Below are 26,900 nucleotides of genomic sequence, written 5' to 3'. Positions count from 1 at the left end.
AGAGTTAACATTCAGTAGGCCTATAACAAAGGATATAAATGGTCAACTCACAATATCATCAGCTCAGATTCGTATCGCACCAGGGCGTTTTTCTCCTGGACCAGTTTGAACCACTCCTGCATGAGCTTGGGGTCGTCCTTTTTCCCCATCCCTGGAAGAAGCAGCAACACGGAAAGGGGAGTGAGGGAAACGGCAGGGCAGAGGAAGCTCTAGGTGGTTCTGATGCAGACACTGACACAGGCAACGCATTGACAGCCAAGCCAAGATGTCTTTGTAATGGGAATGGATGATGAGGTGGGTATGATTGACCGGACTGTTGAGCAGGGGTCAGGATGGTCTGGCCGTACGGCTCACAGAAGATGGCGTGGAGGATATTTCAACTTTGGGTGTTGCAAAGTTGAGAATTTGTGTGTCACTCAATCTGGACTTCTGAGACAGACACCCCTGCTACTGTACTATGATATAGTAATAATAATAGTAATAATAATAAATGGCATTTAGCAGATGCTTTTATCCAAAGCAACTTACAGTCATGCCTGCTTACATTTGTATCATTCGGGTGGTCCTGGGAATCAAACACACTATCCTGGCGTTGGAAACGCCATGCTCTACCACTGTATGTTCAGAGCAGTGGACGTCTCCTACCAGTGTGTGTGTGTCCCTTACAGAGAGGGCCATGGGTAGGGAGTAGAAAACCTGGCTATTCCACCACATTGTACCCATGGAACCTATGGACTTTTTACACAGAGATACAACTATTCTGGTGTTCTATCTCAATGGAAGTTTGACATCCCTACATGCAACAATGAACCACCAGCAGAAATAAAGGATTTTGTCGGATCCTATTTATGCGGAGTGGTTTCATAACACCCATGTTATGAATTATTTCATAGTCCCTACAGCTTCTACTGGGTCAAATGGTGACGCCGATCTGTCATTTCGACCAATAGTGAAGCGATCACACTCTCCTATTAGGTCTGCCTGAGAGGGAAGCCTCTACAGGCATTTGGCATGCATTACTGCAGTCAAGGGCCAGTGCAGCCAGGGGCTGCAGAACCTTTTTCCTTGTGCCACTGTAAAGGCGGCCAGTCCATGCTATGCTATCTGTCGCACGCAGGTGGAGCCAAGCGGTTTCAATGAGACACTGGGTGGGGGGGGCAAACCATTGATGCAGCATGACGTACTTAGCTGGAGTGGTTGAGTCTCTTGCAAAACGAAAAGGAAAAACACAGTACACACAAAAATCGAATGGCTGTGCTCTTGGGTGCTGCTGCCGGCTTTCGCTGATTAACAGACAAGGACAGAGAGAGGCAAAGCAGGGTTCCTCAGACAGGACAAAGAAGAGATGGAAACAGGTGGATTTGCTAACTTATCCAAAAATGTGCTTGCTTTTCTCTCCCTCTCTCTTTGCGCCTCGTCCACCACCACCCTCAGCCCAGGTTCCCAGAACACAGGAGAGAAGAACCACAGAATTAGCAATAAAAACACACCAGCCTGAAAACCCGATCGCACAGAACACACACAGGCATGTTTTGTTTGCTACATTGATCAGCAGGCTTCTCAAGAAGTTCCACTTATCCCCTAATCTGTATGTTGGTAGAATATGCAAAACTGAGACGTGTCAGACGTAGGTATTTCGTTCTCTTTCCCACAACCTCGTCACACACGGTCTAGTTGCAACACACTATAGTCGAGGGACAGAGGCTGTCTGGCAGCCTTCACGCACTATAGAGAGACTAGACCATTCAGTCGTGCAAATGTCCATTCGTTTTACAGCAAACAGAGGACATGCTGTTGATTAAACACTTCACACTGAAGTAGAGGAGGTTTCCCCTTTAGCTTTTGTTTTTAGCTTTAGCTGCAGCTACTTAGAATGATGGAAAAAGGTGTGTACGATAGTTGTTTACTAGGGTTGAGGGCTTTGACCCATGTTCTGCCTGAGACTGTTAAACTCAAGGGCAAGATCATCTGGGAAAGGGTCTATAGAAACGTCAATGTATATATGGTTGATTCATGACAGTCACTATATAAACCTTTTAAAAGTACTATTGTTGGCAATGTGAACTAGGTTTCTGAGTATCCTCAGCTCAACAAACCAAAAAGTACATCAGTAGCATAGACATGTCCTGTCCTTATGTTCTACATCGTTCCAGCAAGTTCCCAAATATCTACATAACAGTGTGTACTGTACTGTTGAATGTAGTGTGATACGACTATGGCAGATACACAACGGTGACATGAGGAAATCTACTGAGCCCGGGCACACAGAGGGTGAGGAGGAGGAGAGGGAGGAGGAGTTTCAGGAGACCAGGCGGGAGGAGCCCGGCTCTGTGGATCCTGGTGGTCGGTTGCCATGGTAACCCGCAGCAACCGGATGCAGCGGAGGCAATAGATTACGTTACCTTCAGGGGAACAGCAGGGGCAGAAGGAGATAGGTCTTCGGCGAGGGGTCCCGACAAAAGGCTCAACTACTTCCACAACGTGGTGAAAGAGTGCCAAGGAGTGGAAGAGCGGAAGAGTGGAGGAAGAGGTGATAGACACAGAGAAGAAAGTGTAGAGGGCATAAAGCGTGAGAGGAAGTGAAGGAGGGGGGAAGGTGAGGAAGAAACAACAGTGAGGATAAAAATCTAAAAGAGTGAGAGCACTAGGGGGGGAGAACTGAAAACACCTTGAGAGAGGAGGTGATAGAGATCAGTTGTGTGGAGGGAGGGAGGGAGGGAGGGAGGGAGGGAGGGAGGGAGGGAGGGAGGGAGGGAGGGAGGGAGGGAGGGAGGAAGGGAGGGAGGGAGGGAGGAGAGTAAAAACAAAGGGCTAGAGAACAGGAGGGAAAATAATCTTGTTCTTTCATCTGTTCATCTGAATAATACCCCTCAAACTCAGAAAGACAGTATTGTGTCCACAGAGTTCTATGGTGCTACACAGGAGCTTTTGCAACATCAATGTTGTGTGATGTGTTGACAATGCTCTGCAAATTGGATTCATCCAAATAAAAACAGCTTTATATTCATCATCACTCGAAGGTTTACAGAAATAGAAAATAACTATTTCCCGCTCAGATGATTTCATTATTCCATCCTTGAAAATATTTCAGCTCTTCCAGGTAAACGTAACTTGTATTTTTTGACGCTATTTTGAAGTGCAAATGAGCATTTCGTAGAAATGCATGTGAACCTCTGTGAGAATGTTCTCACAGAAAACTAGTTCATACTATCTGCTGGATATAGTAGAGTTAGTAAAGTGGAAAATAGACAAAATAATTGAATTCTCTCAACAAGGAAGAGCATTCTATCCCAGGGTACGGAACACACAATGGGAAGGATCTTGATAGGACATGTGAAGAGGAGGGATGGTGTCATCGACGGTCACACACCGATACAGACAGGAAACTCACAATGTACTGAAAAGTCTGAGACCTGGGGTGAAAGAGCTGGGAGAGAATGGAATGCGGGGAAATTGAACCACAAGGGACTATCACAGAGGATAGGAGGAGGATGTGTCGGAAGAACTACCATGTAGAATCATCATAACTCTTGACTCAAACAAGAAAGGCTTATCGCTTATACACTCACTGCTGGCAGACTTTTAGAGCGGATTGCTTCTGCCTCGCACCTCATCATGAAATCAAAGTTATGTAACAGAACATGCATATGAATTTCCAAATCATTGAGAATCAGTGGAATGTGAAACTAGCATGCCTATTGGAGGTGATTATGGTCATAAATGGAGTGATAGACAAGATGTGTCGCTGCAGTCAACCCTGCTGGCCAAAAGCGAGAGCGTGACAGTTTTATTCACTAGCCTTTAGCACCCCCTGCAGGGCTACTACACACACAGCACAGCCATGCTGCTTCTCACAACAGCCTGTGTCGCGGAGCACGACTCAGCCAAAGCCAGTCCGACACTGTACCAGACCAGGCCCAACCTGCAGAATGCAGACCATGCACACCTTCTCCTCCACACAGCCCAAAAGCTCGAGACCACGGAATTCAGTTTGGAGGATCAAACCAAGTGTCAATGGTGTCTTCCAGAAATACTTACCTTCTGTGCAATGGATTCCTTATCTCAAGAAACTAAACATTTATGATGGTGGCATGCAATTGAACCGAGGCACGATAAACCACAAAGTGAGAAAGTGAAGAACAATCATCAAAGGGGGCATGGAATTCATGAATGTGATCATATTAAAATCGGGGGGAACAATGGCCAGATAGATTTTTCCCAGTGTTACAACACTCCACACCATCTGCTGTCTAATGGGTGGGGACAACGACAACATGGCTGGACAGCATCATCACAGAGAGAATAACAGTCCAACAGTCGGACGGACACACACCACATCCACCCTGGGTCAATAAGACGGAGACTCTGTTGGACAATCACAGGTTGTGTCCCAAATGGCACCCTATTCCCTATGTAGTGCACTTCTTTTGACCAGAGCCCTATGGCCCTGTGTGGTGCACTATTTCTGACCAGGGCCCAAACCCTTTTCCCGATGTGGTGCACTACTTTTGACCAGCGCCCTATGTGCCCTGGTCAACTGTAATGCACCATATAGGGCCCTGTTCAAAAGCAGTGCACTATATAGGGAACCGGGTGCCTTTCAGCACGGACACGTACAGTACAGGGAGTTATGCAACGGGGCAGGTATGGTAGAGGCCGAGGAGCAGTGGCACCAGAGCTGGGACTACAGGGATGGATTTAGTACGACAGCACACAGCTCTAAGGTAGTAGGGGTGGGCTAGGGGCTAGTCAAGGGCCAGGCCATGGGTTTAGTTAGGAGTTTAGGGGTCAGTAAGAGGCAGGGCTGCACTACTTTCCAGTTAGGTGTTAGCATGCGTGAATTTTTCTTTTGTCGATGTGATCATTAACTTGTACACAAAGCATTAAGGCGTTGACATTTACCACCGCCGTAAAATCATATTATGTAATCAATGCAGCGGCGTTAACGTTACAATGTTCAAAGAGGTTTTGAAAATGATCAGACTATCTTAAGACGACGAGATAAGTGTGTGATCTTTCGGACTGTGTGTGCTGGAAGTACTGCTACTGCAGCAGCAGGGGACGTAGCTAAGAGGAAACAAGCTCCAGACCGGTAGCATAGCTGGGGGAAGACAAATAGGTGGGTTAGCTGTTAGTTAGTTGGAAGCGACAGATTTGAAATACATACCGCCCAGATGCAAGTCCAGGATTTCACTGTAATTAGACTCTCCCCAATAGTCTACAACAGGGATATATTAGAGATACGAGTTATTGTACACACACACACACACACACACAGCCACCACTGGGCTACACCAATCTGCAACAACAGGGTCATGCATGTGATTGCATACACGTCACATTCACACACACACACTACAACATACACCCAAGTACTCACCACAAAACAAATGCAGTCAAGTACACATATTGGCTTGTACTACATGGTATTTTCCGTAATGACAGGATGGCTACATAGATTTGCTGTATGGCTGGGTACTGCCTCTGTGTACAAGTTATGAACAGTGTGTGTAGGAGGCAACACCAGCTCTGGAGAGTCATTGTGATATAACCCAAAGGGTCGGTGGGTTCAAATTTCTTGTAAATATCCCCACTTTTGATTATTGACCATACCGACAGATAAAACACAATGTTGCACGATATGGAAGCCCTTTGGGGCAAAATTCAACTCAATCTTGGCGCCGATGAACCCTTCTAGAAAGAGGACAACCACATCCAGTGTGAGCACACACAAATCTATGTTGAAACAGACATCCTCCTAATCGCATGCAGCTCAAGACGATGACCGACAGAAAATAAATGAGAGTACAAAGATCAAATGTTCAGAGATGGAAGACTGTTGCAGTGTCACCACTATTGGCATGTACAGTACGGGTCTTGTGTTAAACTACAGTGAGTCTAATACCTGATCGTCTTTTGTGTTGTTTTGGTATAGTACAATAAGTCCCTTTATACAATCCTTTAAAAGAGTAGACAATAGAGAGGTTAAAGTCAATTTGAGAGAAACAGTCAATTTGAGAGAAATTTGATGGGGGGAAAAAAGTTTTAGTAAAATAAGCACAATGACCAATCAAGATCGACTCCTACACCTCAAGGTTGTCATTCAATTGGTCTCATTCTTGGGGGTGTAGAACATCACCATAGCTATTTTATAAGCCAGCATTCACCAGCTTGTGTCGTATTCAGCAGACATCATGTAGATTACAAGTAATTAGAGATTATATTCAGACTAAAATGTATCCCTCGAAAAGTGACCGATTATGTTCTAGCTATGCTATACTCTACATGCATTGAAACCCTCCTAAAGCTGGGTTAGCATTGTATCATGTTCTACAGTAACCAATAATGACTTCTTCACCGAGCGAAAGTACAGATGTCTGTGATAGTCCCTTGTCTTGCACGGTTTGAATGCATCGCTTCAGAGTAACAGATACCGCAGACACTGCATATCCGAGAGTAGGATTTCTATACATGTAAGACATACTTTCATTCATTGCAAAACCTGGGTGACTGGGTTTGTGAAAAGCATAACTTTTAGAAGTCTAGTCTGCTGCTATCAAAACCACTTCAACGCATGTTTCGAGGAACATTGTTACACGGTCAACAAACCCTCAGTAACAGCGTTTGAGAGTGGTTGAGTTGATTTAGAGGGCAAACAGTCAAATCTGTACTTGCATAACCAGAATGTATTTAGTATACAAACAGCGTATAGTAGCATATAACATATAGAATTGTAAAATAGAGATGAACATATTCATCAACATATTGTTGAAGAGCATCACCTCCGCCCAACTAGGACACGCGTGCATCAACAAACTGAATGAACATCTCCAAACTCTTTCCCCAATCCCAACATTTAAAATGCATGACCACACCCCACGGGCGGGCCCTTGGGGTATGTAACTCAATCAGAATAAGAAGACATAAGAGTGACAGATATATACCTGCTTCCCCTCGCAGGGCTTTCTCCACGGCCACACCCCTCTCCTCCAGCTGTCTCTGTTTCTCCTCCACCTGCTCCAACTGCCTCTGGATGGTCTGAAGGAGGAAACAAACCATTCAGAACACACACACACACACGGTCTGGGAGAGTCTCTCATAGCCCACAGATCCAAAACATTTGAATGAACCGACACAGTTCCAATAGGCAAAAAAAACATTTGTATGAGAAGAGTTTAAAGGTCGTGTCTGAAACCCTCTTAATACTTACCGTCTCAAAGTTGGATCTGTTTTTGTTCTTCTATAAATAGGCTTACTTTTTGTCTTATCAAATATTCATGAGCGGCAACACCGAGGATGCATAGCTAATTAGTATTGTCTTGATCTCTGCATGGGAGTTCTGGTTTGATGATCTTCAAAGACATCAAATTGGGGCTTGCTAAAATCATTCATAATTCACAGCGGTCTTGGTTCACCGGTTAAACACTCCTGTGCAGTGTGGACTCATACAGAAGTTACTTAATCCACCCACAAAGTCCCCCCCCCCCCACCCCCGAACACAAAATATCCTATTGGCTGCTTACCTGGGCTCTGTGCAGTCTCTTCAGCTCCTCCTGCTTGGCCTGTCGCCGGGCAGCTTTCTGTACCCTACGTGTCAGCTTGGCATTGAGCTCCTCCTCTGTGTAGGTTTTCTGAAACAGCATTACAACCATGTCAGAGGCCTTTGACTGATGGCCCATCCAGCTCTGTGGGAACTAGGCCCTTCACAAGACAGGACAGTGGAACCGCTCTGTTCACAGAACATTCACAGATCATTTTCTACAGTGAAGAGTCCAGCGAGCGCTTACAGGGGTGACTGACATGGTCTAATGAAATCAACAATCTATGACATCGCAGGAAAACACCAGAGAATGATAGCTCTCCTCCTCCACAGTGGAATTAAATAGAAAACTGGTGTTTCTTTCTGGGAGGTGGCAATCACTTATACCAAAGTCTACCATTGAGAGTACGAGAAGAGCTCGCCAATTCTAGAAATGGCATAATTAGGACAGGGCTCAAAGGGTAAGACTAACTACAGGGATCTTATAGACGGGCAGCTACCACAATCTGCTCTAGTACAACCTGAAGTTCACAACACACAATCCAAACTGAACAGACAAAACTACAAATATATGATATTCCTTAGATTTCCTTATATCACTTCTCCAACTCGCAATATTTCCCCAGTCTACAAGCCTATAAATGATCAGAAATGCATGGAACATTTTCCATCACATTTTATGAGTTGGTCTATGTACGTTTAACAAGGTTCTTGTCCTCTTTCAGTTCTTACTTGTATGCAATAAACATTTGAATTTGGAGTGGGGGAAAAAAAGTCTTAAAACAAATTAAACATTTAATCTTTTTTTTTTTAAACTGGAGTGATCGAGGAAAATAGATAGTGGTATAGAAAAGGAGCAGACTGCAACAAGGAGAGGTAGCTAGAATCCAAGTGGATCTGACAGCAGCGCTGGAGAACAGTGGGTTAACATCAGACCAGTAGAGACAAAAGAGAAGGTGATCGACAAAAAGACCGGAGCAGACGGAGGAACAGCACGGGTAGGCATATTGAAAAGTTGTCATTCATTGTGACCCGAAGAATGAGGACTGCAGTAGTTTGGACCTCCAGCAGAGGGTGAGGGCGCTGTGGCATGCATCTGAAGAGTAATGGTTAGGTATGCGGTCACGGTGGCCACTGTGGCAAAATGGACGTAGATGGTTAGGGTAGTAGTGCAACGGTTGGCGCATGCGCTGGGGTAATATGACGTGGGCCAATGAACATGTGTGTACACACTACCTTGGTGGCGTACGCTCTCTTGAACGCCAATGCGTGAGGGACATAAACAGACTTGGGGAAAACAAAACAAACAGAAAAAAGAAAACAAACAAATGGAATGATTAAATGGGTACAATCAAACAGGCAATGTTAAAAGCCCCCCCCCCCCCCCCCTCCTCCCCCCATCAACACAAAGATGAGGGTGCAGTGATGAGTGGTGAATCTACATTTCTACCATGAATTATTCATCAAACATTGAACTCAAATCATTTGTATTTAAAATAGATACCCAAGTAGTCCAGAGACAACATGAAGAAAACATTGACGCAAAACAGCTGACTATATTCATGAGAAGACTTTGCTCAAAAATATACTGAACTAAAATATAAAAGCAACAACTTCAAAGATTTGAATTACAGTTCATATCAGGAAATCAGTCAATTGAAATAAATGAATTAAGCCCTAATCTATGGATTTTCACATAACTGGGAATACAGATTGGGGAGGGGGGGGTTTGGTATCTGGTGTGACCACCATTTTCCTCATGCAGCGTGACACATCTCCTTCCCATAGAGTTAATCAGGCTGTTGATTAAGGCCTGTGGAATGTTGTCCCACTCCTCTTCAAAAGCTGTGTCAAGTTGCTGGATATTGGCGGGAACTGAAATACACTGTCGTACACGCCGATCCAGAGCATCCTAAACATGCTCCATGGGTGACATGTCTGGTGAATACGCAAGCCACGGAGGAACGGACATTTGGTGATGGCAGCGGGTAAATGGCACGACAATGGACCTCAGGATCTCGTCACGGTATCTCTGTGCATTCAAATTGCCATCGATAAAATGCAATTGTGTTTGTTGTCCGTAGCTTATGCCCACCCATACCATAACCCCACCACCACCATGGGGCACTCCGTTTACAACGTTGACATCAACTAACCGCTTGCCCACACGACACCATACATATGGTCTGCGATTGTGAGGCCGGTTGGACATACTGCCATAATGTCTAAAAAGACATTGGAGGCGGCTTATAGTAGAGAAGATAACATTACAATTATCTGGCAACAGCTTTGGTGGACAATCCTGCAGTCAGCATGCCAATTGCACGCTCCCTTAAAACTTGAGACATCTGTGGCATTGTGTTGCGTGACAAAACTGCACGTTTTAGAGTGGCCTTTTTTTGTCCCCAGCACCTGTGTAATGATCATGCTGTTTAATCAGCTTCTTGATACACCAAACCTGTCAGGTGGATGGATTATCTTGGCAAAAGAGAAATGCTCATTAACAGGGATGTAAAACAATTTGCGCACAGAATTTGACAGAAATAAGCCTTTTGTGGGTATGGAAAAATTCTAGGATCTTTTATTTCAGCTAATGAAAAATGGGAGCAACACTTTACATGTTGCGTTTATATTTTTGTTAAGTGTAGATGAATCTGCACTGCTACTAGCAGAGCAGTCTGAGACAAAAATAAGTGACAATTACATACAGTAGACTACCTATTTCAGTGAGAAGTAAAGGTACTATTTCACTCCACAGAACTGACATTAAACTACTCAACGTCTCTAAAAAACGACAAACACTAAACAAACCACAGAACGACAAAACTAATTGAGACTATTCTGGATAAATGATCCCTGATGTTCCTCAATGAGCGTCACAGGGCCAGATCCCTTGTAGTGAAAAGATCCACTGTTAACGAACATGAAATTACATTTAGTTATTTTGTTGTTGTTGCTAAACACACGTTTTATGCTGTACTATCAGACATATTCAGTGTTGGAGCCATGACTGAAGTCATGCTTGCCATGCCCATTGAGGCTCTGATACACGTTCAGAGTCTGTTGAAATCATAACCGTGGGCAAGACATTAACGACGAGTTGTTTTGGAAAGTATTTAAAAAAGGTTAGCATGAGGAATGCTAGCCTCTGGCCCTGAGCTCCATCTATTCTAATGGATAAACCTCCACAGATACAGAGCAGCAGCAGCTGCGGAACTAAACACTTTGAATTTGCCAGACACTGCATATTTTGACTGTTCACTGATACACGTAAAACTAATTCAATTTAACTCCTGTCCTTGATCAGGATTTCACAAACTCGGTCGCGGTGTCCCCCCTGGCTGCCCGTTTGTGTCAACTCTACACAGTTCTGTGAGTGTCACTGGGTAGGCTGATACTCCATTACATGGGTGCAACATCCATAGGTTAGGCTGTACAGTGCATATACACAGAGTGTACAAAACATTAAGGATACCGTCCTTATATTGAGTTGCACCCCCCCTTTTGCCCTCAGAACAGCCTCAAATCGTCAGAGTATGGAATCTACAAGGCGACGAAAGCGTTCCACAGGGATGCTGGCCCATGTTGACTCCAATGCTTCCCACAGTTGTGGCACACATACACAATCAATCTCAATTGTCTCGAGACTTAAAAATCCTTCTTTAACTTGTCTCCTCCCCTTCATCTTCACTGATTTGAAGTGGATTTAGTGACATCAATAATCGATCATAGCGTTCACGTGGATTCACCTGGTCAGTCTATCATGGAAAGAGCAGGTGTTCTTAATGTTTTGTATACTCTGTGTACACGGTCAGTATGCCCCCAATGCAATTACAAAGTCTAATACTTCCACAGTGCGATTTCAACTGATTTATATGTCAAATTAACAAATTATTGTATTTTGTTGAACTTTCAAATGGCGGGCTTTTATTTTAAAGGCGAATCGCAAATTCCACTATTGTGGCTAATCCTTATTGCGGCTAGCTTCACACAGGCAGAGTTGTAACTGACAAGTAACATGTAAGTCTATGTTGTTTTTTGTTTGAATGGTTTACGTGTTCGCTATGAGGGGGAAATGATAAGACAAGCGGAACTACGTAGCTAATAACTGTTGTAACGGGGACAGTATTGTAGCAACGCACCTTTGGAGGGAAGGCAATCCCACGCTGTGTTAGCTAAGTTTTCATGTCATCAGGTGTAGTTCGTAAAGGTTGCAGTGTGTATGTTAGGATGATAACGTTAAAATAATTAAGGATGAAGTGTTAATTCATGCCAGGAATAATAAGGGTGAAGTTTGATTTCCTCCCTTCTGTAATAAGCAGCTAATTAGTTATTTTTCCTTTATTCGTGTGTTTAATCTGATACTGTTATAGCGCCGGCTAAACTGTTAATGTATGTCAGCACTTCAGAGTTATACCAAGCTAATAAGTCACTCGTAAGATGAGAAGGTTGTAAGAGTGTGCTTAACTGTATTTTGATTTACTTTATAGTTCTCACGGTTGTGCTCGTGGTTACTGGAGAAAGCTACAAGAGTTGTTGACCATTTTCATCAACATTGGTGTCATATTGGCTTTGATATGATGGTATGGAGATTTTCATTTAACATTGAACTTCAACCAATCCCTACTATTAATACCAATAGTAATACTATTAATACTAATAGTTTGTTACTTTGCTTGCAGACAGAATAAAATGGCAAAAAATGTAATGGAAAATCTTTTTATAATACTGTTTTAGGTTGAGTTAGGGTGTCTGGGATTCTAACCAGAAAATAACCAAAAAATGAATAGTAATTTACATTCAACATTTGAATTGTTATGCTTGTTTGAAATTCAAAAGCATTCATCCCACTGTAGCACCAAGTGTAGTACCTCCTCTTCCTCTTTTTCTATGATTCGATCAAGGTCCCGACCTCTTTCTTTTCCCCTCTCCCTTATTTTTTGCCTTTTTCTCTCCCCCGCTTTTTCCTCCTTTGTCGTTTCCTTCTGAATGCCTGACACTAGGTCAAAGATGTCTGTATGCCGCTTGGAATATAAAGGATTTAAAACAGCATATGAAAACACACAAAAATGACCACAGTTGGGGTGAGGTTTTCCAGTGTGAACCGGTGATGGATGAAAATAAAACTCTGAGTGACAAGCATGACTCACGTCTGTCCTAGACTTCTGAGAAGACCTCTCCAGCACATCATCACATGACAGATCCGAGTCCTCAGAGAAGCTCAGGTTTCTGCGCGACTTCAAATCTGGAATGGAAAAAACAAAGACAGCATAACTACCTGTTATTTCTCTCTGGACTTGGTGTGACCATAACTAAAATAACTAGCCAGGAACATATAACCAAACACTGACATCAAGACTAAATGCCTTGCTCTAAGCAAGTGGTACATGGTAAACTACAGGCCATGGTATACCATGGTAAACTATAGACTCCATGACATCCTGTGTTTCTCTGTCAGTCTCACCTGACGACCTGCCGAGAGGCGACAATCGCTTCTTCCCGGAGTCGTTGGTGTTGGAGCTGGATGGCGTGCTGGGACATGACTTGTCGTCCTTATTCTTCTTCTTGTCTTTCTTGTACCCCGAGAACACAGCCTTCCACAGGGACTTGTGTTTGGGCGGCGACGGCGTCTCGTCTGTGCCGTGCTTGACCGAGAGCTGGCTTTCATTCTTGGCTTTCTTCTCCTTCTTGTTCTTGCGCGGTGAGAAAAGCGAGCCGCGCTTCTTGCTCTTGCCCCCCGAGGCGGAGCCGTCGGAGGAGACGGTCGAGCTGTCCAGACTCTTGTTACCCTGACTGCTAAAGAAACGCTCTGATAGAGTCTCAGCCTTCTTCGACTCAAGAGATTTCACTGCATACGTCTTTGGAGAACCGGATGACTTCTTAGTACTTTTCCCGGAAGTCTCTGATGAGGCCACGTTCCACACCACTTTAGCCGTGGCGGCGGCGCCCTTGGCAGTGTCCGTCTCTTTCATCTTGTTGAGCTGCTTGGCCATGGCTTCCTTCAGAGCTTGGCTCTTGATGGACTTCTCTCTGGCTCTCATCCGTTCCTCTGCTATTTCCTTGGCCTCCGGGGAGAACTGCTGGGCCTTCTGGCTCTTCGAGGCCTGCTGGTTCACAGGGAAAATGGGCTTTCCGTTTTCCATGGCCAGGGCCAGGTGCAGGGGACGCTTCTCCCTCTCCCTGTTGGGCTTGCTGCTGGGCAGAGTGTAGAACCTGTCCATGGTTGTGTCCGGCGTCCGCTCGTCGTACGTGTCCTCCACATCGTCCGCAAACGGGATCTCCGCCACACACTCCACGAATGACTTCCTCACCTCCTCCCGACGTGGTTTGCTGCTCTTCTCCCGTCTCATGACCACCAACGGAGTGACCGGAGCTGTGACCGGCGAGGTGACTGGCGAGGTGACCGGTGTAGTCCTGGGGGCAGGCTTGGGCGCAGATACTGGCATAGACACAGGGCTGAGTTGGGTCCTTGGTGCAGGCACAGGGCTGTTGGTCTTGGTGAGTGCGGCCTTGGCTGGCTTCTTGGCTGGCTCAGGTGTAGTGGGGCCATCGATCCCATTGTCCCAGGACACCTGGTGCTTCTGCTGCTGCCTGAGAGTAGCTGGCTCCTCGTTGGGCGGGGGCGGCGGGGGGCTGGATGGTGGGGTGAGCATGGTGGAGTCGGAAGTGTGGTAGCTGTCACTGGCCGCCTGGCTGGTCTGGTTGGTGGCCATGCTGCCGTTGAGGCCTAGGCCGGAGCTGCTGCTGAGGTCCCTCCGTCCTGAGCCAATGCTCTTGGGCTCCGCAGGGGAGATGACCTGGCCCTCCACTGTAATGTTCAGCCTGCGAATGACCGAGCGACCGGTGAAGGGAGAAGGGGAAGGCCTAAGCTCCTCTGAGAGATCCTCTGAGGTATAGGACTTGGTCGAGGGGGAGTCCGGAGTGGGCACCTTACCCACAGTAACATGACCCTTCTCTGGGGCTTTGCTGCTGCTGCTACGGTCCAGTGGGGTGAGACCCAGGCTCTTCCTAATCTCGGCACTCTTCAGCCAGAACTCCTCGATGATGTCCGTCTTCTTCACCAGGGTTTCGTCTGTGAGGTCCAGAGATTTTTGAGGCTCGGGGGTAGTCCTGTCAGAGGAGGCTGGTTTGGCCAGCGGAGTGGAGGTGATGGCAGGGACAGGCTGAGTTCTGACAGGGGAGTCAGAGGTGAGGGGTGAGGAGGGCTCGTGGCAGGGCAGCGGCTGGGCACAGATGGGAGACAGCGGGTTCCCTGTCGGGGGGCAGGAGCAGGGTGGAGAGTTGACAGGGGATTTTGGGGTGACCGTCTCAGGCAGTGGGATAGGCTGGGAGCGAATAGGGGATTGAACAGGGGAGTGAATGGGGGATAGGGCAGGGGTAGCGTATTGGGGGCTCTTGGTGTTGGGAGTCTGAACTGTCCTCTGGGGTATTGTGACGTTCTCCAATGCCAAGGGATCTGGGAAAAAGCGCATTCCGGGTGATTTGACCAGGTAGGGAGGAGACGTGTGAGACATCTGGAAGACAAGCAGAGGAAGAGGAGCATTTAGCCTTTGACGAAGTCATTAAATGCCAAGAACTAATGGCTAACAAGTAGATGAGAGGGAAACATTTCTTACTTGTAAATCAGGCTGTGGAGTCGATGGTTTGACTGGCGAGAGCACAACTTCCGCAACTAACTTCACTGGACTGACACTAGGTTGTTCAATGCTATAGGTGATCCCCTGACTCTGCGACTTCTTGTCCTCTTCAGGAAGCGCATCACTGAACTCTGACTGGTGCAGACGAGCCTCCGCCTCCGCGTCAGAGGGAATGTCCTCTGTAATAATATAGACAAGATCAGTGTTCTTAATAAGCCTTCTGTGACGCCTCAATAAAGTATTAGATACGAAGTAGTAGAGATTTGCTGAATAAGTTGGTTCAATACCCTGGTCCATCTCGGTGCCTGGCTCAAAATCATGGCTGCCCACTTCTGCTTCCGGGTCGTCATCCTCACAGGGCTCTGAGGGCACAGGAGAGATACAGTTAAACAGGGTTATCAACTGAGCTTTCAGTTAGGTTAAAACAGTCTAATGGGTCGTTCCATGTCATTTCAGAAAGTCACGACACCCACGATCACAGATTGTTCTGAAAAAGTTTCTGTAGTTAGAAACAGATAAGATAAGCATTCCTACAACATGATTTCGTTTAAATATCATTTGATCTCTGAGAAATTAAGCTATTGATTGCATCCAAATTGGCCATTTTAATTTATAGTTCATATAATATTCAATAAATATAGTACACAACATCCAATTTCAGTGGGTGGTTTTCAAATTATTTATTTTTCTGATTACCCATGTCTTACACATTGGTAGAAAAAAAGTTTGGTCCAAATAGGATGTTGGGTAGTATATTTATTGAATATTATTTGAATCCTATACATTTAAAATGGCCAATTTGGTTGCAATACAATTAGCTTAATTTCTTAGAGATCAAATTATATTTCAACAAAATAATGTAGCAGGAATTCAGAACAACTTGAGAGGGTGGGTGTCAAAGTCCTCTTTCTTGGTGCCTTTTAAAGGAACCTTAATCTGAACCCTCTCCATGTCTGACCTCTGAGTAAAAAGATAAGAAACAAAGTGTTATTAAACAAATACTTAAGAAAATGCCTTTGGGTAAATGTGAAGCGTGAAGAACAGGAATGAGATAAAAGCAAACGAAAGGGGATTATTGAAAACTATGCTATAACAACTGCTACAGACTAGGCTAAGGAAAGGTACACTTCTGGGACAAACTTTAAAAATAGATTTGTGGTAAGATATTAACAGACACGTCATTATAACATGTAGACATAGTTGCACATAAACACTAAAACAAAAAGAGGAGCATATATCATGGCATGATTAGTGGTATGAGACATGCACTGATCCATTTCTGCAAAACGCAAAGCATGACGCTTGCATCAAGCAATTGCACAACCAAAACGGGTTAATGGCATCACATGTCAGTGGACAAGCAAAAGTATCCCTCCTCCAAAGCGTCCTTGTGAGCTCGATACACTACAGGTGTAGGCGAGAGAGTTACTAGTTTGTATGTTTTTTTGTGTCAAGAACGAATCCCCTCCAAAAAGCTTCAAATGGGAGTCACCCGACCTCAGAAACATGCAACTGTTAATATCAGAGGAAAACAACTATTCCAGAGAAATGACTGCGCTATAATTGTCAACTCCACCTTCCTTCATTCCCCACCTAGTGACACCACTGTGCAGGCAGAGGCAACCTACCATAGACTTGCAACAGCTCTGGTGAGTGTGACGTGTAGCCTACAGGAGAAACTCTTTATAATGTGTTATCAGCACAGCTTAAAGAGAGCTTTACCCTGGCTGGCCTGGCACACTGTGAATGATCTGACTCTCAACCCCAAACACATCCTGACCTCTGACAGACAGGCTTTAATACGACCTATACCCATCCCCAGGCAGAATAATAGTTTTAAAAAAACTTTTATCTCTTTTTCTCCCCAATTGGTAGTTACAGTAGCTGCAAGTCCCGTACGGACTCGGGAGAGGCGAAGGTCGAGAGCCATGCGTCCTCCGAAACACAACCCAACCAAGCCGCACTGCTTCTTGACACAATGCCTGCTTAACCCAGAAGCCAGCCGCACCAATGTGTTGGAGGAAACACCGTACACCTGGCGACCGTGTCAGCGTGCAATGCGCCCGGCCCGCCACAGGAGTTGCTAATGCGCGATGGGACAATCCCTGCCAGCCAAACCCTCCCCTAACCCGGACGACGCTGGGCCAATTGTGTGCCAACCCATGGGTCTCCCGCAGCGACGCCTCTTGCACTGCGATGCAGTGTCTTAGACCACAGCGCCACTCGGGAGTTCATTCTCTTACATTCTTGATGGTGCTTGCCGCTATAGATATGTGTCAAGTCTAGAACACCTTATGCAACTCGTCTCCACTTCTACTCCTATTTGCTGTAGGTACTGTATAGTCCGATGCACAGGGAAGCGGGGTTGGGTGGTGAGTGAAGTGGTAAAGGTAGTGCAAGTGTTGGCTTCACCCCAAGAGAGATACACTCTCCTGCGTGGCATCATTCCGGCATGCATGCTTGTGAGTGTGGGTCTGTGTGAGTGTGTGCTGCCATGCTCTAAGGAAGGCCGGTATACAGTAGCATAGAGTTACGAGCTAAAGTATATAGGGATCATCATATAGAATGATCACATATATATCTCTGCACTACCTCCGGACACCGACTCCAACCAGACTCGCACAGCCTCATGACGAGTGGATGTGTGGGCGGGGGCTACATTCAAAACAAACATTGGGATAGGAAATGAATGTAAAACAACAGACACTTGGGAAAGAAACAACAGAACAAAACAAAGCCAAACTAGACAGTATAAAAAAAAAAGAGAAAAATAAATGAAGGAAGCCGGGGTGTGATTGTTGACCTTTGACCTGACCCAGTGACACCGGTGTCTTTGTCCACCAAGTCACAACCCCATACCCCCGCAATAACAATTAGACACAACATAAAAGGCTGGACAAAAATTAGACACAGAAAATAAAGCAGGTCAATCAAAACAAATCACAGACGATTATAGACAATATGTTTGTTAATGTTGGGGTTAACAGGGTGGCTCCCCCTGGCTCAGACACACAGAAGTAGCCGGTCTGATGAGAAACACTGGTCTCTTCCCTCAACCTGGAGACCCACAGCCAAGAAGCCACGGGGCCAGGTCTGGTAGTGTACCCAGGGATCAGCTCCTCTGGGCTGGGTTACCTGTGGAGGGGGACTGGGTGAGCGTGGTGGATGGCTGGGAGGCCGAGGCAGGAGGCTCCTCCTTGTCCCCCTCTGACAGTGCGGAGACTCGTCTGAGATTCTTAATGCCCGTCGGATCCACAGGCTGCAGCACCTGCTGGATCTGCAGGTTTCTGGCTGTATGGAGGTGTAGGGGTTGGGTCATATACATGTGATGGTGGTGTGTGTGGATTTGAGTTGCAGAAGGGTGAGAGAGAGTAGAGGAGAGACAGTCGTTGAGGAAGAAGGGTGGGAATACAAAGGGAAAGGGGAACAGACAGGACAGAATGGGAAAAGGAGAGAGAAGGCAGAGAGGTGATTAAAGACCAGTAGGAGACAGTAGAGTTGTATATGATATACCACAACCAGGAAGGTGGACGCTGCATGCACTAGCATCCTGGAACAAGAGTAGCAGCTTAACAGTAAAAGTATTACATTAGGAACAAGACTTTAACAATGTTTATCATCACACCACTCTCTATCATGCTAAAACTGTAATGACTAAAACTGACTCTGTACATTTTCTTAGTATTAGTCGATTAGTACAAAGTTGAAAGATTTTTTAAAAATTTTTAATTTGAAAAACGTTAAAAGTTAGGGTAAAACGGGAAGTCATATTCCAGCTTGAAAATGTAAAACAGAGAATGAAAAATAAATCACTCTTACTCTCTTCAAAATAGCAAACATAACCAAATCAGACAACATAATAATGCAAACCAAACACTCCTGGAGAAAGCCTGGTAAAAAGAAACAAATTGATGAGAATGTTTCTTCACTCGTAGTTATTATGTTCAGTGTATAAACTGCAAAACTCATCCGCAGGCAGTGGTGCTACCTTTAAATCTACAGGTATCCTCTTCGTCTTGGAGGTTCTCCAGCCATATGCCTGACTGGAGCTCCTGCTCCCACGGGCAGTACTCCCCCTCTACCAGTTGGGGGAGACATCGCCCACATAATAACACACACACGGGAAAGACACAAATGCATTCAGACACAGACGTCACACACACAGGAAGGGAGACACATGGTGGGAAAGAGGAGGAGAAGAAGAGGGAGGAAGAGAGATGGAGAAGATGAGGAAAACGATGACTTTACAATGACAGGTGAAAAAGGTACACTTTTCTACAAGAAGTAGATTCAGTCTGTTCTGAGATAAATTGTCACAGAGCTGAGATGAAGACTGAATGCTCACATACATATGAGGAGGAGGGATGAGGAAGACCTCATAGGGAAAACATTTACATCCCTCTGGCTCTGACACCAGTTTACTTGAGGCTACCTCTCAGAACCCAGTGACTGAACACCTAGAAACAGCAGCTACATTCAGAAATGTCATATTACTACCTTGACATTGAATCAGAACAGACAGAATATTAGGGATCGGCACACCAACAGGACATCTGAAAACCACAGACAAACTGCATAGATGTTTGTGAAACTTTAAAAAAATGTTTACCATCAGTCGATTCCGCCTCATCGTCCTCCTCTTCTTCGTCATCTTCCTCCTCCTCCACTTCTAGATCCCTAGCGATGTGACCATGTGTCTCGTCCTCTCCCTCACCGTCCTCTCCCTCACCGTCCTCTCCCTCACCGTCCTCTCCCTCACCGTCCTCTCCCTCACCGTCCTCTCCCTCAGCCCCTGGGTCGCTGTCAGTCTTCAGCTTGGCATGGAGCTCCACAGCCTCCTTCCAGGGTACTCCTCCCAGGTCTGAGGGGCTGGGGGGCTCCTGCTGCTCCTCCTCATGTTGCTCCTCTTCATCCTGGTCCTCCTCCTCCATGTCAGACTCAGAGCTGCTGTATGAAAGCAAGGGAGGGAGGTGCAAGTCAGAGCAGGCAGGGTTGGAGTCATCATGGAAGGGGATATATATCACCAACACTTACTGGCACTGTATGTATCCAGTACTAGAAAACCACTGACCATAACGATCATCACATACGAACATGCAATATTAAAATGATCATTTATGTATCTGCCACACTTTGTGTACATGACTATATATAGGCCTATGTTAAATTGCTGAGATTCAACAGTTGTTGCCATAGGTCACCCCATGCAGAGTTGACTGTTCCTCTGTGGTCTCACCTGGAGCCCAGGTCTGCGTGCGCGTCCTTGTCCAACACACTGCTTAGGTTGTGTTCGGCCAGCGTCTCCTCTGGCACCTCCTCTAGGTCCTCCTCCCGCTGCAGAGACAGACGGTAGTTCTCCAGCTCGATGCGCTCCGGCGTGCCCCGCAGACGCTTAGCCAGGCTGGGCTCCTGCAGCCCGTTCACCTCCGGGACTGGGGTGGACCGCGGAGGGGGAGAGAATACAGACAGGCAACTGAGAAATCATAGGTAGCATGGTCGAGGAGAGGAGCTGGAGGGATACAGCAGGGCAAGAGCCATGCAAGGCTTGTAGACACTAGGCAGACTCAGCTTTCATTCAAACTGGGGCTATGCTCCTCTGCAACTTCTCTCAAGGTTTGCACTATACCATCGGACCAGTATACTGTGCCTACTGTATAACAACGTGCTACCAGAAACCAGATCTCTTCCATAATCACATTTCCATCCATGTTTCTTCCATGACTATAGTTGGGCACGGATTTATTGTGGCTCATTTTCTATCAACTGATTTGTGTCATGTTTGAGACATTTTTGTTTTGTTTATATACACATTTATTTTGGAATCTAGGAAAAACAGACAAAAACACAGCCATTCTAATCATTTATTGCATAAATGTTTGTTTCCTACAGCGTCTCACAAATCCAATATATATAGTGTATAATTATTTATACTTTATAGAATTATATAACATTCTATATGCAACAGGGTAAAGGTTGGTACTACTTTGCCTGTTTCCCATCCTAGGAAGCAACTCTTAAAGCTGACAGACACTGAAAGTCTAAATTTGAGGTGAGATTATACAAGAGCACAGATGCGGTAAAGATGTCAATGGAACACAGGACACTGACGCCGTCATTGAGGCACATTCAACAAACCTGATATAACAAAGTGGATATTCGTCAAATCCATAAGGATTTATACACAGAGTGTACAAAACATTAAGGACAGACCAGGTGAAAGCTATGATCCCTTATTGAGGTCTCTTGTTAAATCCACTTCAAAATCAGTATAGATGAAGGGGAGGTTAAAGAAGGATTTTAATGCCTTGAGACAATTGGAGACATGGATTGTGTTTGTGGGCCATTCCGAGGGGGAATGGGCCAGACAAAATATTTAAGTGCCTTTGAACGGGATATGGGAGTAGCTGCCAGGCGCACAGGTTTGTGTCAAGAACTGCAACGCTGCTGGTTTTTTCCACACTCAACAGTTTCCCGTATGTACCAAGTGTGACGACCCTCCCACTCTGTCTGCCAAATTCTTTCCCTTTGCTCTTGTTTTCCTTAATAGGATGTCGGTGGGTGGACAAATGGGACACACCTGGGCTTGGGTGTGTCCCAGGATAAATGCACCTCTTCCCCCATTCATTGAGGAGACTCTCTCCATGCAGACACCGATAGATTTTGGTCGTGGCATTTTTGTGGCTGTTTTTGTTTGTTTGCGTTGGCACCTTTCAACACCCCTCATTATCACATTTATGCACGCAACCACTCACTTACACTACTGACTACACAAATTGTATTTAGGTTACTTAAGTTAATAAATATATTTTGTTATTCCTTATCTCCACGTTGTCTCCCTTTTTTTTTTTACTTAGAGCCGGTTGGTGACACAAGAATGGTCCATCACCCAAAGGATATCCAGCCAACTTGACACCACTGTGGGAAGCATTGGAGTCAACATGGGCCAGCATCCCTGTGGAACGCTATTGACACCAGAGTACATGCTCCTGATGAATTGAGGCTCTTCTGAGTGCAAAAGGGGAGGGTGCAATTCAATATTAGGAAGGTGTCCTTAATGTTTTCTACACTCAGTGTATATTGTAAAAGGCCCACAATATGGTTACTGAAGTCAGATTTTGATATATTTGGCTATTTTCACTGCATAACATTTAGAAGTGACCGCTAAATGCTAACGTTAACTCCCGTTCGTATGAGCTAGTAGGATAGCTAGCATACCTAAATTAGTCGCGGTAGTCAAAGTAGTTTAACTGTAATGCAGTTGATAAGTGATATTGACATCCATACAAGCATTAAACTCAGATTTTTACCTCAAAATGTTGTGAAATACACATACAGTATAAACAACAGCGTAAATGACGGCTAATTCTGCTGGTGCGCAATGAGGGGATTCGGGATCTCTAGCACACGCATTTCCAATGCGTAAAAATGGTTTGGGTCATGTTCCATTTACCTTTTTACCACATCTACAGGGCACAGCAACCCTTAGAAACGTGTCCTTTAAAATTCTAAATGTAGGTCATAATTAAGGGAGTGAGAAACTTACCAACAGACAATGTGTTGTAAGCAATGACCTTACGCAACACTCACCAAAGCATGGTGTGGTAGTGAGTGTGATATTTGATTTGTTTTCATGAGCTGGTGCTAGTGGTGACAGTTCATGTCAGATGAGTGAAACTGAAGAATGCAGAACTCTAGTATCACAGGGGAGCATTTAGAGGGCAATTACACTGTCTGCATCATGAGACGATAGATTCTCGAGCCAATTTGTCTTATTCCACTAACCTCTAAAGACTATGACAGAAATGATAGGGATTCCCAAAGGTCAGCATGTGTTACGAAATGATCAAGGTCATTGCCATTATCAGGTAATATATGTAATGTCTGCGGCCTGCCTATATCTTATATAATATATCTTAGTTCCAAGTATAAATGTGCTACTAGTTGAGGGGTGAAAGCCTTATATTTACCTTAATTATAATACTGGCATAGTAGGCCTACAGATGACCTATTAAAGTAATCTAAGATACAAACTTCCCACTTCAGATCATTCGCCTGACATTAGATATATCAAGCTACACGTTTCAGCTATTACATCTATGACCCCACAGTACATGCAAGAGAAATGTAACATTTTAGGAAAGGCAGTAGAGGTGTTCGTATGCAAAGAGAGAAGGTGGGAATGCAGGAGGACAGACAAGACAGCCACTGACGGTATGGTCAGAGAGGAGAGGGAGGGTGGATCTCACAAGGGGCCAATCACAAGCACTGCTTCAAACACTAGCTTTTGGCTTCGGGCTGCTCTGATAGGAGGGTGAAAAGGTAAAGCTTACAGAGAACCAATCACAAGCACTGATACAGGCACGCTCTAGTCAGCGGGTCAAAAAGGAGAAGGTAAAGCTAAGAAAGTCACAGGCCACTACAGGTTACAATCACAAGTTTGGCTATCGATTAAAGCACAGGCAGGCAAAAGAGCACAACTTACTTCTTGAGTAATATAACATGTTTAATATCATAAGTTACAATTCAACAGGTTACTGTTAAATTACTAATAACCTCTTAAATTACTATAAGTCAGTGAGAAAAGGTAACTTGAGTATAATGGTCTTAAAAACCACAGAAGAAAACAGCGAAGGCTCATCATTTTGCCTGACTGTTATTTTAATTTCCAGGCCGAGAAATGAGGAAGAAGAAGATGCACCATTTGCTTCAAATCTAGCTGCCGGCCGGGCTACTTTACTAGCCAAAAATCAATCCCAAATTGGATGCGAATGGGAGGGAATGCTGCATCTTCAAGAAATAAATAACACCACACACACAGAATCACAAGATTTACATCAACAGGACAGCAAGTCAACAAGCTATACGAAAGACGGATAGAGGATGCTAGCTTAGATCTATACAGTTTCACTCAGAGTAATTAGTTGGTGAAGTGAAGTCAGAGGTCATAGGGAGACGGGATATGTTATACAAAGCATTGTGGGTACTGTAGTACACCATGCTACAGGTCATGCTAGGAGATTGAGCAAGGCGTTGAGGGTGAAACAGCAGAGGAGGTAGACACAGTAGGTACAAAGGAATGGCGAGTCGAAGGGGTTTAGTGCCACCTGGTGGCAGGTCCAGGACAGGGTCCGGCGGAGGGTGCGCAGGGGCCCCTCCCCACTCCCCCGGGCCAGCGGTGCCAAGCAGGGCAGTGGCACCACAGCTAGAGGTGAGGATAGCGGGATAGTGGGGGTACCTGAGGACCGGCGCTCGGTGGGGGAAGGGGATGCCATCGCCCCCCTCCCAGGGGAGTCCACAGTGACCGCCGTGGGCAAGGAAGCCTGGTTGTCCTAGAGACGAGACAGAAGTGCAGGGGAGGAGGGGGTCAATACACATCCTACACTTCCTGATTATCCTACGAAACAGATCCAGTGTGATAGTGAGAGATTGAGAGGAATAAATTCACAGAGCTGGAGAGAGACATGGTAGAGCTCAGAGAGCTAGTCCACACAATACAAACAGAACAAACCCACAAAACAGACCCCAACAAGACCTGGAGGGCAGACGGTAGAGATGGTTGGCCATCTGAGAGAGCTGGTCGCTCTACGGACTGGGGAGGGAGAACTTAAAAGAGTCACACATGGCACTGAAAGAGGAGGTGAGAAACCTGAGGTGTGACAGAGAGCAGGGACTCTCCCCCAGAGAAGCCAGCGGAACAGCCCACCCCAGACCCCAACACAACAATGGGACAGGACCCACCAACCCCTCCTAACAGCCCCCTGTCAACTCCCCTGATTGCTCTCGACAACCCCCACACATCCACTGAGGACACACAAAAGCCAGAGATTGCGCTCCTCATTGACTCAAATGGCAAATACATTCAAGACACAAAGTGACTAAGCTCTGGTGCCCAAACACTAGGCATGCCCTGGAGCTGTTGTCAGAGGACAGACTAGGGTCCCCCAGCCACATCATAATTCACACGGGCACAAATGATCTGAGGGCCCAGCAGGAAAGGGTGGCCACAGCACTCAAGGGAGTGATTGAAAAAGCTTATTCCACTTTCCCCAACGCATCCTGCTGCCACGAAAAGACGTTTACCCTGTCACCACCATACAGCGGGTGAATGTAAGAATTTCGCGAGACTGTGCCCCAAAACCTAATGTCTACCTGGCCCACCACTCCAGCCTGGACAGATCAGATGCTCAACATGCTCTGCTCACACCTACTCTGATGGTCCAGGCCTAAATCACACAAAAACAACACTAGACACTATGGAACACAAAGCTTTTACTATCTCATCCTGGAATATACAAGGTCTGAGGTCATCTGCCTTTGGCCTAAAGAGCAGGAACCCAGACTTCATCAAAGAAATTGGAAATACAGACATTGTCATCCTACAAGAAACATGGTGTAAAGGAGACGGACCCACTGGTTGCCATCTAGGTTACTGAGAGCTGGTAGTCCCATCCATCAAACTATCAGATGTGAAACAGGGAAGAGACTCCGGGGGTATGCTAATTTGGTATAGACCCCACTCTATTCAATTAGTCAAAACAGGAACATTTTACATCTGGCTAGACATTAATAAGGAAATTCTCTCAACAGAGAAAAATATCCTCATGTGTCCTACCTATATCCCCCCCAATAGAACCCCCATTAACGATGACAGCTTCTCCATCTTAGAGGGGGAGATCAACAATTTCCAGACCCAGGGTCATGTACTAGTTTGTACTAGTAAACCACTTCTCCAATCTTTTGGCTCTATAACAAAGAACAAACATGAACAAATACAAATCTTAGAAACAACTATTAAAGACTACCCATTACCTCGAATGAACTACAGTATAAAATAAAAACCCTCCAACCCAAAAAGGCCTGTGGTGTTGATGGTATCCTCAATGAAATGATAAAATATACAGACAACAAATTCCAATTGGCTATACTAAAACTCTTTAACGTCATCCTACAGCAGCACCTAGATATTCTGCACAGATTCTGCCAGACCTGGGCCCTGACAGTAAATCTCAGTAAGACCAAAATAATGGTGTTCCAAAAAAGGTCCAGTCGCCAGGACCACAAATACAAATTCCATCTTGACACCGTTGCCCTAGAACACACAAAAAAAAACTATAAATACCTTGGCTTAAACATCAGCGCCACACGTAACTTCCTCAAAGCTGTGAACAATCTGAGAGACAAGGCAAGAAGGGCCTTCTAATTCTGCAAATATTCTCCGTATACAACGTAAAACACCAAATAATGCACGCTGAGCAGAACTAGGCCGATACCCGCTAATTATCAAAATCCAGAAAAGAGCCGTTAAATTCTACAACCACCTAAAAGGAAGGGATTCCCAAACCTTCCATAACAAAGCCATCACCTACAGAAATTAACCTGGAGAAGAGTCCCCTAAGCAAGCTGGTCCTGGGGCTCTGTTCACAAACACAAACAGACCCCACAGAGCCCCAGGACAGCAACACAATTAGACCCAACCAAATCATGAGAAAACAAAAAGATAATTACTTGACACATTGGAAAGAATTAACAAAAGAAACAGAGCAAACTAGAATGCTATTTGGCCCTAAACAGAGAGTACACAGTGGCAGACTACCTGACCACTGTGACTGACCCAAACTTAAGGAAAGCTTTGACTATGTACAGACTCAGTGAGAATAGTCTTGCTATTGAGAAAGCCTGTCTTCTCTTGAGAGCCAGGCAGCCTATGTGCTCACTGCCCACAA

The 26,900-nt window shown here is 45.3% G+C and overlaps 1 protein-coding gene across 8 annotated transcripts in view; it reads right to left on the bottom strand.

Moving 5' to 3' along the window:
• The window catches only part of LOC110523110 (protein-methionine sulfoxide oxidase mical3a), a 138,583-nt gene that overhangs the window by 2,762 nt on the left and 108,921 nt on the right, over positions 1 to 26,900 (bottom strand). For 2 of the 8 annotated variants that reach the window (XM_036977771.1, XM_036977806.1), the window contains 17 exons: positions 24,413 to 24,506; positions 20,414 to 20,609; positions 19,787 to 20,124; positions 19,166 to 19,255; positions 18,313 to 18,468; positions 17,770 to 17,832; positions 15,465 to 15,539; positions 15,157 to 15,356; positions 13,005 to 15,054; positions 12,691 to 12,785; positions 8,777 to 8,827; positions 7,524 to 7,631; positions 6,945 to 7,038; positions 5,906 to 5,959; positions 5,168 to 5,218; positions 2,403 to 2,468; positions 52 to 151 (listed from right to left, as the gene is read on the bottom strand). In XM_036977771.1, the coding sequence (XP_036833666.1) occupies positions 52 to 151; positions 2,403 to 2,468; positions 5,168 to 5,218; positions 5,906 to 5,959; positions 6,945 to 7,038; positions 7,524 to 7,631; positions 8,777 to 8,827; positions 12,691 to 12,785; positions 13,005 to 15,054; positions 15,157 to 15,356; positions 15,465 to 15,539; positions 17,770 to 17,832; positions 18,313 to 18,468; positions 19,166 to 19,255; positions 19,787 to 20,124; positions 20,414 to 20,609; positions 24,413 to 24,506 (3,881 nt within the window). Of the gene's footprint in view, positions 1 to 51; positions 152 to 2,402; positions 2,469 to 5,167; positions 5,219 to 5,905; positions 5,960 to 6,944; positions 7,039 to 7,523; positions 7,632 to 8,776; positions 8,828 to 12,690; positions 12,786 to 13,004; positions 15,055 to 15,156; positions 15,357 to 15,464; positions 15,540 to 17,769; positions 17,833 to 18,312; positions 19,068 to 19,165; positions 19,256 to 19,786; positions 20,125 to 20,413; positions 20,610 to 24,412; positions 24,507 to 26,900 lie in introns of those variants that run through there. The other 6 variants (XM_036977775.1, XM_036977781.1, XM_036977784.1 and 3 more) reach the window with 6 other exon arrangements.

Source organism: Oncorhynchus mykiss, chromosome 1, assembly GCF_013265735.2.
Source record: "Oncorhynchus mykiss isolate Arlee chromosome 1, USDA_OmykA_1.1, whole genome shotgun sequence".
In the NCBI taxonomy this organism is placed as follows: Eukaryota; Metazoa; Chordata; class Actinopteri; order Salmoniformes; family Salmonidae; genus Oncorhynchus; species Oncorhynchus mykiss.
The sequence above is the reverse complement of the archived record's forward strand: the minus strand, read 5'-3'. Positions and strand labels throughout refer to the sequence as shown.